The 13898-nt window shown below is 41.1% G+C and overlaps 1 protein-coding gene across 2 annotated transcripts in view; it reads left to right on the top strand.

Annotated features, from left to right (window-relative positions):
- Positions 1 to 9239, top strand: part of DHX35 (DEAH-box helicase 35) — a 45176-nt gene extending 35937 nt beyond the window's left edge. The window contains exons 21-22 of one of the 2 annotated variants that reach the window (XM_030533241.1): positions 2064 to 2175; positions 7867 to 9239. In XM_030533241.1, the coding sequence (XP_030389101.1) occupies positions 2064 to 2175; positions 7867 to 7911 (157 nt within the window). In that variant the 3' untranslated portion in view covers positions 7912 to 9239. Of the gene's footprint in view, positions 1 to 2063; positions 2203 to 7866 lie in introns of both variants that reach the window. The other variant, XM_030533240.1, reaches the window with a different exon arrangement.
- The last annotated feature ends 4659 nt before the right edge of the window (positions 9240 to 13898 follow it).

The raw sequence follows: 13898 nt of genomic DNA, 5'->3' as shown, positions 1-13898 counted from the left end.
TTAATAACTCCATTCTGCATCAGTGTAACAACACATCTGGAAGATCCTGATTCCCGGAATGTAAGTTCAAAGGAGGCTTCTTCTGCAATAGTCTTTAGGCAACACCCAAATAAAACTGCTAGGTGGGGAGCATATGGAAAAGTGGCATTAACATGGTATTAAAAAGTATTAAGAGCTGTGAAGATGAGAAAGGGGAGGCAGGTGGCCTCTTCCTAAAAAATACCAGAATGCAGAGCCTTGTGCTGCAGGTAAAATCACTCACAGGAATTGCTCTCTGAGGAGGGTCCCTTGACCCATTGGGAAGGCTATCTTAGTTCAGTGATGTTAATGTTAATGTGGAGGCTAATGAGGCCATCCCATTTAAAAAGACAAATTTGAACGAAACAAGGTAGTAGTAGTTACTTTTATTACACACTTTTATATAGTGCAGTAAATGTACATGACACACCGGGACACTGTTCCTCCTCCAGGAAGTTTGCGATCTAAAATGGAAGAGACAAAATACTTCAGGAAAAGAAAGGTGTGACAGTATAAAAGGATTTGTGGAAGAAGTGACTAGAATCACATTTTAAAACCCACATGTCCTCTTGGGATATTACATGTTTGTGTGTCATTGATTTCCATATCAAAAGTGCTCAGTAAACAAATGAAAATGTTTTTCTAATTAGCAGCCTAGCAACTGCAGCCTGGGCTCCTGGAGTCAAGCTAGGTTCTTGCAACCTTGTGCATAATTACCAGTGAGAAAAACTTTGCAGGCTAAATTAGGCTCTCAGTGACACCTGTGCAACTTGATTGTCTTTGAATAGTATCCTCAGTGACACCTGTGCACAGCGTTTGCACTGGTGTAACTGATTGGAACTTAGCAATCTATTCTGTTGATGCTCAAGATGGAGATAGAATTCAGATCACTCAGTCTTAACTGTGCTGGTTCTATTAGAACTTACCTCCTTCATCTTCCTTCTACCTCCACTTGTTTAGTTGTGCTTTTAGGGCATGTTATGTGTGAATCAATATACTGGGCTATAGACAGTGTTTGCTAGGTTGATTTGGTTTTGCTCTTTGTTGTTAGTAAGGGAAGAATGTAGTATTTTGCTCTGTGTTTTGTCTATCAACTGTGAGTATAGTGACTTCTGACTTCTTGTTTTAATTTGGTTTTCTTCAAAGTTTAGATGCATTCGAATGGGTCAGTGGTTGTCTTGGGGAAGAAGAGAAGAGTGAGAACTTTCCTCTTGCTTCCATTCACTAACCTTCTGTTCTCAAAAGAGTTCCCCCCTCTAAGCAGCATGGCGATTGCTTTGTCTTTTTTGTTGTGTATGGAAGATGGCTCCGTGTGGTGAGGTTATGAACTAGATGAGTGAGAGAGCAGGGTGTGAGACTGGAGATGCTTTAGTCCCTGTGGAGGGTCATTGTAACAGGCCTTAGAGAGAACTTTCCTGCATTCTTGGCAATGGTTGCCTAGGATGTAGCAGATTATTTCTAAACTGGCATGCTTGCTTTCTAAAGCTCGAAGCAGTGTATGTCCTGGCATTATTCAAAACGCTCTTCCTCCTGTAAGCCTTGTCCTGACTAGTGCCTGCAGTCAGGGATCCCACCATCATATTAAGTTGTGGAGCGTTACTAAACTCTGATGGGCCTAGAGTTTTGCACTCAACCCTTGACATCCTTCTCAGTCACACTCCACCGACAACACCTAAAATCTCCCCTTCAGAGGTGTTTAGTATGAGAGCTCTTGGTCCCATAATTACAAGTTCCCCTCCCTTTTCTTCTTGTTACTCCCTCCCCTTGGTCTGTTCTTCCAGATGGTTTTGTGGAGATATTTTTTTTAGTGGAGTGTGAAAAATCTTTTTATTGCCCTGCTATACAATGCTCTGAGCACCTTGGTGGGCGTGGGTTGGAGGGCATTTTATAATTGACGCTCCTCCCACACAGCAGAGACTACCCAATGGCATCTTCTACGTGAAATAACTCTGTAATCTCTATAGTGTGGAATGTTCAGACGATCAGAGACAAGTCCCTCTATGCTATATAACATAGTCTCATTTTTTCTCTCTTTGTGTTTTCAGGGTAGTCTACAATGAAGTCATACAGACCTCTAGGTACTACATGAGAGATGTGACTGCTATTGAATCCACTTGGCTATTGGAACTGGCACCTCACTTTTACCAAGAAGGAACGGTACGGACTCGACATAGACACCAAATGGTATCATTGCTGTATTGACAGCTCTTGTTCTTAAAGCTTTTTTTTTTCCCTCCAATATTTTTCTTTTGTTTCATGGGAATAGAAACGACTTGGGGTGTAACTCATTTAAGGGGATTTAATATATAAAACTCTGCTTTGCATTACCCTTGCAAGAGCTCTGTTTACTATACAGGAGTACAGCCTGTCTGGACACTAGCTCAGAATTGCATTTGTCCATTTGAAGTCCATTTGGAAATTCAGCACAGAACTAGTCTATCCTCAGAGATGTGTGTTCAGTAGCACTTCTCTCAGCAGTTCTGTTGACTTGTTGTAGGTAAGTTTAAACTTGAGATGGCCCAAATTGTCATGTGCCTTAAAGTCTTTCTTGGCAGTACCCAACACTTTGTTATTTCAAGCAAATGAATGGTAATTGCTCTGTTACTTAGGAAAATAAATTAGAAGTTAAAATTTGGAAAGGAGTGTCCTTCTGTGGATAAACTTAATACAAGTTTATTTGTGTACTTAGCATCTTACATTAAAGAGATTTGTTCAAGACGTGAGGTAGCTGGATGTATAGTTATATAACATGTTGTATTCCTGAGGCCCCAAGGCACCATAACAATTAAACAGCAAAAATTAGGCTTCAAGCAGTTAAATTGGAAGTTGATTAGAGCCACAGGAGCTGAGTGAGGAGTACTGTCTTGTTCTTTCGCTGTGATCTTTGAAATAGTACATCCCTTTTTATTTATTTATTTATTTAAAAGGGTAATTGTTTTGCTTCCCTGTACACAAAGTGGTTCAAATGCACAAAGTGAAATAATAGAAAAATGACCCACATTGGCAGGTACCAATAATGACAGCAGGCACCACATTTTCAGACAGATGTTTCTTATTTTTTTCCAATTGATGCTATCCCTCTAGCTAAAAGCCTATTTAAAAAAACAAAAGCTTTGCTCTGGGCCTGAAAGTAGCCAAACTCTGGCCCTAGCCCCCTGAAAGGAGTAAGTGCCACAGGCAGGAACACTCAGCAGAGAGAGCCCTGCCACCAATTCTGAACAGCAAGAGCATCCAGCAGATAACTGCTTCAATGGGGAACAGGGAAAGAGGTGACTTCTTAGGTAATAGGGTCCTAGACCAATGGCACATCCTGCATAGTATCCAAAAGCAAACAGGTAACTAATGCAGAACTTGAGGCATTGGCACAATAGCCTTGTAGCATCTCAGAGGCAAGTTGCTACATTGTGTTCCAGCTAAAACTTATGAATCCTCTTCAAGGGTAGCCCTAAGCAGAGCTTGTTGCTGTAATGTAGCTTGTGAATGATGTGTATATATCAATCACTATGGCAAGGTCTTTCTCAGAGAGAGGAGATGCTGCAGTCTCTTGATTGACCCTGCATGAATAAAGGCCGTACAAGTTCTTGCTATCTGGGAAGACAGGAGCAGTGACAGATTGAGTGTGGCCCCTGAATGTCATGAGTCATATCCACAAAGAGCATACATGTACATCTTCAGTAGCTGCCACTTATTCCTGTGAATTTTCAGCACCTCGTCTTGTTTAGACTTTGCTCTCATTCATCTACCCACCTTCATTAGGCACTGTCAGAGCAGTCTCGATAGAGTGGAATATTATCCCTGTGCTTGTGACACTGAAGCTAGTCTCTGCAATAGCAGACTGTACATAAACACTGAACAGTAGGGGTGACCAAATGGATGTCACGTGTGTGATCATTCAGGGAGGAAGACTAATTACTCAGTCCTAACCTTAGTGGAATTTGAGAGGTACTTACTATAAAGCAATGCCAAACAGCCTCATTCCACATGCATCATGAGATTCTGTGTGAATCTTCATAAAGCTCTTCTGATGGGCAACATTCCAGCAAAACAATGATGTGGGAGTATCAGTGGCAAAGAGCCAAATTCTGGTACTTTTCAGGGTGGCCATAAAATGGGCACACAAAGAGCAGTATTATTGTGAGGCTCTATTCGAGCCAACCACTACCATCTGTGCAGGAGTAATCCGCATGGAATATGAATATACAGCTCCACTTGTAGAACAAGCCTCTTCCGATGTGGAGGGATCCAGAACGGAAACCTGTTAATCTGTATTGGAATGAGATCTGGTATTGTGATGCTCAAATGCAGGACAATACTGTATTAAAAACTTCAGACATGATTTTTCAAAAGATCAAGTGAAAATTACGTGCCTAATTTACCTGAGCAAATTCCAAAGTTGCACATGCAAATAAGAGAATAGGATGTGGAAATGTAGCTAAATAGCCATGTGTGTGTGGTGGTTTTTTTTTGTTTTTTGGGGAGGGGCGGGGTTTGTGCACACTAATTTTGCATGTAGTTTTGCATGCATATTTGTGAACTTGACCTCTTGAAAATCTGATCCCTATTGTCCATATCTCTTGGCGACACTGAAGGAGTTTTAGAGAAGTTTATCCTCTTAAAGATTCGATATGCCTATGAGAGCTTCTTATTATTTCATGGTCTTGTGAGTTCATTTGTTAGCAAGACATAGCAATGTGAATACGGCAGAGCATTGGCATTATGTCCATGTAAGTGATTTCAGAGATTTTCTAAAATGTGAAACTTGGATAATTCATCTGTTTATATAGGATGTTTACCATGCTAGAAATGGACTTCTCAGGTGATTTGTAGATTTCAAGGCCAGAAGGAACCATTATGATCATGTAGCCTGACCTCCTGTATAACACAGGCCATAGAACTGACCCAGAATGATTCCTAGATTGAAGGGTCTCTACTGAGTATTCCATAATTTGCTTGGCTGAGGTGGTAATGACACTGCAAGGCAGGCCTTGGGCTTCTGTTGCTGCTGTTCAATACACGTGCCTCAAGCATGGCATTAGAAGGAAATGAGTCAACATTCCCACTGGAATCCTTGTGGCTCAGATCTTTACATGGATTATGATTAATTTGGAAGAGTTGGTGTTTTACACTATACCGATGGCTTAGGACCTGCCTATCTGGAGTGACCATCTCCCTCCCTGTGCGATATTGCCACCATTATGATGATTGAAAATGCTTGATCTAAAAGCTCCTTTGGTTTAATAGAGACGGAACTGCTAGCAGAGTGTTCTCAGTGATGACTTTAAGACTTCACTCCACCACCATCACCCTCTTGTTTGGTCTGAAAGAGATCAAATCTGTTCAGCTTTGCTACATGCCCTAAGAATCATTTTCATCCTAGGGAGGGGAAGGTTTTGTTGTTTTTCTGCTTGCCTTTCCCCTTTTGCCCCAAGACTTAGGTGAATTTGCTGAATGTATAAAAGATAAACATTGTTTTATATTCGATCTGTGGTGCCTAGAGCCTTGGTTTAGTTTCACTTTGACTTTTTGAGGTAAAAATCAGAATAAATGAACTACTTAATTTTGTTATAGCATATTTCACTAAGGGCGTGTCTACACTGCCCTTAAATTGCGACTATAGGAGTGTGAATAGTGTGAGCACCAAAGTGCTGTGCTGTAACTTCTCTGTGTGGACACTGCGAGCGCCAACTAAAGGGGGTTTCTAGTTCGCATTAATGTAGACCTGTGTGAAGAGGATTGCGTTAGTGCAAACCAGGAACCTTTTAATTGGCACCTGCAGTATTCACACGGGGAAATTACAGCACAGCACTTTAGTGCACACTGCTGCTCACACCTACGTTGGGACAGTGTAATCATAAACCTAATCTCAAAACCCAGTGTGTAGTTAATACAGAGTTAGTAGCAAAGGAAGCGAGAAATTACAGGCAATAGGCAAGGAATAAAATACATTAGTTATTTGGGGTGTGGGGGGAAGCCTTGTTATGGCCTTGCCTGTGTTCTGTAAGACAAACAGGAGCTTCAGGGGAGAGGCCAAGTGAAAGGACAGGGTGGTGGACAACACTAGGTAAGTAGGGAGGGATATAGAGAGGAAGTTTGTGAGGTAAGATTGGGCAAATTCATGGAGGGTTTTAAAAAAAAAAATATTAAGTGCTCCTAAGTCCCCTGTGGGGTCTTCTCTTCTGTTAATCATGAAACGTGCTGTTCACATGACACTAATATAAACCCATTTAGGTGATCTCTGCATTGATGCTAGTCTCACAGAAGTGTGATTGTACAAACTATTTGCAGCCAGTTTGATCCCACACAAAGACAAGTGAATATGAACTGCGACACTCCCATATGAAAGAGTTTTTGTTGGCTACATATATTAACATACAGTTAACTATAGATGTTTGAAGAATACGTTAAACTTTCCTCATTTTTAAGGAATAAAAAAAATTCCCCCACTGGTGATGATGGAAGAGTCCACAAGGGTACAGGGAAGAACGTCTTTCAAAGAGGCGTTGGGAAAGCTCACTAATTCAGTATCTTGCTGAAGTGTCTTAGTTGCTTTTTAAGACACACAAATGGCAGATGTTAATTGATAAATAACTCTGCTGCTTTCTCTTTCATGGACTAAAGGTACCAGAATCTCCATGTTATCCTTGGTGCACCATAAAAACATATGACTGGATGCTTGCAGAAGCAGTGGTATTTGAGTACTGCAGGCAAACAAAAATAAATCACTCAAACATCTGTAAAGTTGTTGTCTCATGTTGAAACCACTTAGGTCAAGATATCATCGACTGGGAGTGCTTAGCAGAGAAATCTTTGTGGCACACTAAGAAGTTTAAGGGTATGTCTTCGCTCCCGGCCGGATCGGCGGGCAGCAATCAATCCAGTGGGGATTGATTTATTGCGTCTGGTGTAGATGTGATAAATCGATCCCCGAGTGCTCTCCCGTCGACTCTTGTACTCCAACTCGGTAAGAGGCGCAGGCAGAATCAGCGGGGGAGTGGCAGCAGTCGACTTACCGTAGTGAAGACACCATAGTAAGTAGATCTAAGTACGTCGACTTCAGCTACATTATTCATGTAGCTAAAGTTGCGTAACTTAGATCGATCCTCCCACACCCTAGTGTAGACCATGCCCCAGAAATATTGGAACCTTGATACCTTCAATCACTAGATCTAAAACAAATTATCCCTGATCAAAAAGCTAATCATGTTTTTGTTTTTATTTTATTTTTTCGGTTCCTGTGGTTTGGTCACAAGCATGAGCAGTAATCACATATGCTTCACTCCTTAAAGTGAATGTACCTTTGAGGGATTGTACCCTTTCTTGGGTCCTCTTCGGTATACACTTTCTCCATGGCACTTTTTTCTTTCCTATTAGATTTTAAGGGTGAAATATTCAAAGGGCGAACAGAACTGCCGCTGCAGCATTAGTAAATATATCATTTTGCATGCACACATCTGGTAATTACACAATCAGGCAGGTAGGTAGAGGTAAATACTATTTTGTGCACAGAAAATCTGCATTAGTAAACACTGATGAGTTGCTTCCTCTTGCAAATTGTTTGAGTATTAATGTGTGCACTAGGACCAGATAAATACCTTAGGGAAAATTTGGCTTTTGGAGTTTCTGCATTTATTTCCAGAGGATCATTAAGATTTGATGATGCATTTTACCAAAAATAAAACAAACAAACAAACAACCAAAAATCTCACAACCACAGAAACAACATGATTTATGTTGATTTTATAAAGTATTCTGAACTACAGATACGGAGACTGATTCAATACACTGTATTTGGATTTTTATGAGATTGTGTCATATGTATTAAGCACTTTTTTTTTCTTTCTCTTACAGCATCTTTCCTTGAAAGCAAAGAGAGTTAAAGTAGATGACCACTGATTTGATGTGCCTGTTGAGCCTTGTGACATCGGATGCAAAACCCACCACTAATTCAAAGCTGGCTACAGTCCATTCAGTAGTCAGTTCATTTAGCAACCTGACCCCACATCAATTAAATGTTTAAATGCCTGCCAGGATCCTGTAGGGCTTTATGCATGACCAATACATTGTAAACCTAAGTAGAGCTTGCATTGTGGACATATTATTCCTTGGCCTAATTGACCACTCTCTGTAACCTGGATATGTTGCTCTTTTTAATAGGTAGACAAATGATCAGAATATAAATGGGGAGGGGGAGACACAGGACCACAAAGACTCAAAACCTCCAGGAAAGAAACCAAATGCTTAGCATGGTACAGCATCCTTTGAGAGAGAGGACCAGGGTTCAGGATGCCCCGCTTCCCATTTCTTGGAGCACTGTGAATATTGCTGGCCATCCTGAGACTGCCTGCTGAAAGTGGGTAGACGGAGGACAATGAGTTGGCCCTTAAAATGTAAGAGGCTGCCATGGAAACCTTGATACTGTGTTTAACTGTGCCTAATTGGTATGATGTTGCCCTGAAGCTGCAGAATCCTCCTCTCTGTGAGTCAAGCTTTCCCCATCCTGTAACAATTGTTCTGTAGATAGTGCTGTATTTGAAATTAATGGTTTCCATACTTGAAAAGCACTATTCAGCAGTAGGGAAATCTCTTTGGGTTTGCTGTTGCTCAGCCGTTTAAGAGGGGGCTACATTTTGATCAACCGTGAGATGTTTGCACATGTTCTGTTGTGGAACAGGATTTATGCAGGCTCACAGATGGGGCTTAGCTTTATTTTCTGAGTAAAAATAAACGTGCCAGCCTCTCTTAATACTTAGAACCCTCATGAGATTTCAGAAGGGAAACCTCATAGGAATGCTGCTTTTAGCAAGATTCAGCAAAGATTAAAATGCTCTGTACTTCCCTCGATCAGGAACATAGTCCTTTATATATTTTTATTAAAACAATATACTCTTTACTGTTGAGGACTCTCCTCCTCTTGTGCCAGTGGGACAGGGGTATTTTCAGCAGCTAGTGGTTTAACTGAGACCCCATGACTGTCTTTTTCATAAAGAACATTACTCCTTTGTGTTTAAGCACAGTTGTTTGGGTACATGTGTATTTATTTTTCTTACCCTTTTGATGATATTTATTTTAGAAACGTGGTTTGAGAGTTTTATTTTTGTAAGGACATTAGTTTGGTTGATGTGCTTCTTTGGAACATGTTAACTATGTAATTTTATTTCCATTTCTAAGAAGTGTGTAAATAAGTGAAACTTTCTACATAGAATAAATGTCTTCTTGCCATAGGGCTGCCTTGCACATCATTTCTCAAAACTTCATTTACATCGCTGCCTCCCACAAAGCTTGTTCTGTCGTGTGAAGTGCACTGGTCTGTGCAGTGTCTAGGCCCTCATCGCCAGTGCAAAAAATAAGATCTGTTAGCCTCAGTGTGTGGCACTGGGAGTATGACAAACTGTCCGTCTCCCCCCGCCCCCCGGATTTCCCAGTGCAACCCATCTTCTCTGTATCTTTCTCTTAGATTGTAAGCTCTTTGGGGCAGGGAGTGTCTCTGTGTACTGTACTGTGGGAAGAACACCAAAAGCACTAAATAAAAAGATACAATGTAGTTTTTTCCTCTTAAAGGGGAAGAGAGAGAGAGAGCTGAATACAAAGACTTGTAAACTTTCCACGTTGCTCTGTCCTCCGGAAACATTCTCTAGAGAAATAAAATAATTGAATCAAGAAGGCTTGAGAATAATATCCCTTCCCACACATCCAACTAGTTAGCTAGTGATTATTGCCATTCTTCCGTGATTGTAGCATGCTGATCTGCATTGGGATGTGGCCACGCAGAGCATCCAATTAACTTGGCATTTCTGGGAATACCAGGTGCATTTGAACTCTGTGTTCCAGAGGCCGACACTGCTATGTGGCCAATGTTTCTTCCTATTGCAAAATAATTTGATTCTTGATCCTTTGAGTCCTTGTACCTAGCAAGGCCTTTGTGACTCATGCAAAGTTAGGAGCACAGAGATTTTAAAGTGGTGTCACAACATGTAACCAGTTGCGTCTTCAGTTGAACAAGTGGAATAGGTCTGTATAAGAAATCCCAGTCTCTCCAGTAGAAAAATTACATAAGTTTCCGCTGTACTAACAGTGCTAGAGGCAGCACCCTGTCAGAACAGACGCACTTGATTCTGAAGATTTGGGCCAAGGGTGACTAATGATACTGGCTTTCTTAATATCTTGGTATCTAAACAGCTTAACAGAAAAGAACCAAGTACAATGCCCACACCTGTCTGAAAATCAGTCCCCTTTAAAGGGCTTTCACCCACAGTGTGAGGCTACTAAAATCACTAGTTGCTTTGTGAAATTCAGGCCTTAGGCTTTGCCTGCTTGAGTCATAGTACTGTGCTTTAAATAAGTTTGGTTACATAAACTGATAATGCTGGCTTGAAGCAGGCTCTGTGCAACACAGTCTTAGCAGAAACATCATTGGTGCTGAAGGGAGGGTGATTAAAAGTATTATGCTCTTGCATCACCAAAGCTGTGTTTGAAGAGATGTTTCCCGTAAAAATAAAAGAAGTTATAGCTCTCTCACTATCCACTGAAGTTAGATGTTAAATGACCCTAAAGCAATAGAAGGTGCTGTTAGTATTTCTGCATAAGACCTTCACTGTATTGATAGCCTACTATAAAAAAAGGATTGCCAGTGGTAGAAATAATATGAAGCTAATTGGAGTAGAAATTCAGTCAAAGCAATAGCAATTGAAATGCAAATCACTTCCCAGAGATTAACAGTGGCTGTGACAAATTGATGGGGAAGCAGTCACAGCTGTGGCCCATTCTTCAGCCAGTTCCAGGAAGAGGCATATGCTAAAATGAAAATGAAAAGCTCAGGCAAATGGATTAAGGTGATGCAGCTTCCATTAGTTCTGTAGCCATGCCCTGTTACACAAGTGCCCAGTATATTAACCAGGTTGCCTGCAGATTCTATTTGGCTTATTTTATTTAAAAAAACAACAACACTAGAATATTGCTTTAATTTCAGGGTACAGTGCTGTACCCTAACTCCATTTTGTGCCTTTGTTCCTGACCACAACATTCACCATCCTTATGGGAACTTTACATAATCTGTTCATGGCAGATTCGTTTACATGTATTCTTAAATCAAAGAAAGTGTTTTAGTGCATTTGCCAAAATCAAAGCAGGTGCTCTGTTGTTTCTATATTACCCCTGACTAATGAAACACCAGGATTTTCTCTACTCCTCTGTCTAATGGGTCAATGCAGACAGTACATGTTTATCCTGTGCCAGCAACTGGAGACACAAGATCAAGAAGGGAAGGACTGGCAGCATGGGGACTTCCTCCAAGCACTTCTGCCTGAAGGGGGACAGGTCTGCAGGAAGCTGAGGTGGTAGATAATTTTTAAAATAACACCAGCCTGAGCCTTTTTGAAAGGGGGAATATTTCTGAACCCTGAGAGGAAGCTAAGGCCTTGAGTTCAGTGATGAGAATGGGAGAGATAGGAGGAGTCAGCTGAAAGGAAGCAGTGAATCAGGAGATGCACCTGAGGGGAACAAGATTAGCTCCAGGGTGGGTAAAATTCTTAACACCAGTCAAATAACTAATAATTGTGGAGGAGGAAGGTGGCAGGCACCCTATTGCACCTGGGCATAAAGGCTGTCAAGCTGATTGCACCTTTCTTGTGAAAGTGTCTAAGACTTCCTAAACCAGATCATGACTCAATGGCTGTACCTTCTTGCTACATAGGTCCTCATTGTTTAAACTTGGCATTTTGTAATAGCAGAGGCAGTCTACTATTAGTCAGTTGGCAGAGAGCAGGTAGCAGAGCAGTATCATTCTGGACCACTTACAAAGGTGTAGAAGTTGCCATCATTTCGATGCTATGCTTTGAGGATCCTGTTGACTAGAAACAAAGCTCTCTGATTCCACTCTGTTAAGTGAGATCAATCATTCCTCTTACAGTGAGGATCAGATGTTTCTAAACAGTATTTTGAAGATCTAGTACTAAAGAAGTGCTGATGATTACTATATTGTTTGGGGGAGGGGACATTACTACAGTGTACTGTTTGTATTTAAATTAGGAGGCTCTTCGTCTGATTTATTAGAGGCTGTTTTGTTATCAACCAGCACAGTGCCTGGCTTGTGGGGAATTCCCCCACTCTAAAAATGAAGCAGGTTTGCAGCCTGTGTCCCACGCATCCACAAAAATCCATTCTGATCTGAAAGTGTGGTTCTGCTCTGAAAATTGAAAACTTTAATCTCCTTACATTCCAGATTTGCTCCTTCATGTATCGATGTCTGAGCTGCTTTCTTTAGTGACTAAAATCAAGGTTTTTTTAAATGCCACTTTACTGCTGTCAACTCTTCAGATCCAGCTCAGCTGTGCGAGTGAGCTTGCAGCTGTTCCTTCTCAATATTGTTACTACTAAGTACCAGTTATCAGGCCAGACAGTCATTCTTGAACAAACCCAGTAAAGGCAGTAGCCAGGTTAGGACAGGTGTCATTAGGAGCTTAATTGGATGAGTTTAGGTTGTATTGGTTTTACTGAGGGCTGATTTTGGTAGCAATCTATGAGAAGGAAAGAAGCCACCTTGACTCTCAGATTTAAGGATGAGTTTACAGAACTGGCACTTATTAAAAAAAAAAATCCCTTGCAAGCTGAGCACATTTGACACGAAAGTCAGAAACAGCCACAGCTTCTGTTTGTATAGTCCCTTTTCAGCGAGATGAATGCTGACTGCAGTTTGAGAAAGTCAACAGTAGATGGTAGCAGATCACAACTTCTAGAGCCAGTTTCTTATTGAAAAGGTATTTGGCCAATTTTTTAATCTCTACTTCTTCCTTTCCCATTTGTTGAACTTTAGAAAAATTGACAGGTTCAAAATAGTTGAGTGATAAATATAGGGAGGGGAAACTAAAACAATTTCATGGGTGCAAGTAGTACTAAGGAGTGGGAAACCTGTAGAGAAAGAGGCCCAGATAGCTAGGTAATATCTCTGGCATCAGACAGGGTAGGGGGAAAAGCCCATAAAACACAATTTGTTATCTAGGTGGACTCTCCCAACTCTCAGGTCATTAAAATGGCAACTGTCATAGGCTGTGTAGGGAAGAATATGCTGCTGGAGGAATGAAACTTTTTAGTACTGCTCATTTATAGTTGTTGGCTTGTTTAACTTATTAAATACCTAGAATGCTAATTTATTTTGAGTCCTATTTGAGGCAATCCAGCTGATCCCCACAGGACTCCCCTTATCTATAGCTATCCTCAGCAAAGCCCTGTAGTATCCAGTGTCTTTCTCCTGAGAATCTCAGTGGTTGCAAACCTTAACCAAAGTGTGGATCAGCCTGGACTCAGCAACAGCAGCTCCACACAGTTGCATCTGTTGTGGTAAACCACAGAATTGGTCAGCCCTAGGACACAGAATCAGGTCCAAAATTGGATGGGCAGGTAATCTAGAAGGCAAAGCATTGGTGTGACATGCACTTTTCCCTTTCTTGCTAGGTAGGCAGGCAGGCAGGCTGCTGAGAGTTGGACTAATAATTTATATATAATCTCCACTGTCAAAGCTAGGTAGAAAATGTTTTGTATTAGTCCAGCCTAGAGATGACAGCATGAGTTGCTATGGCTAGGTCTATGTATGAACAGAAGGGGTGCAATCTTGTGGAGAAAAAGCATTACTGGCTACTGCTATGAATGGTGGTAGTGTACATGTACAGCCAAGTACTACCCAAGATATGTACTACCCTGTGCATGTTTCCATAGTGACTGGATTTTCAAGTGTTCACTGTATTGGATGCTGAACTGTGCAGGTGAGCACCCCCAAACACAGGAGGGTAATTTTTGTAAACACATTTTTCCAGTGCACAACCTTTGTCTCTTTAGCAGTAAGGTGCCCTCCCCTACAATACAAACTTTTGTAGGACACTTCCCTAAAA

The sequence above is a fragment of the Gopherus evgoodei genome, chromosome 14, assembly GCF_007399415.2.
Source record: "Gopherus evgoodei ecotype Sinaloan lineage chromosome 14, rGopEvg1_v1.p, whole genome shotgun sequence".
Taxonomy (NCBI): Eukaryota; Metazoa; Chordata; order Testudines; family Testudinidae; genus Gopherus; species Gopherus evgoodei.
The sequence above is the reverse complement of the archived record's forward strand: the minus strand, read 5'-3'. Positions and strand labels throughout refer to the sequence as shown.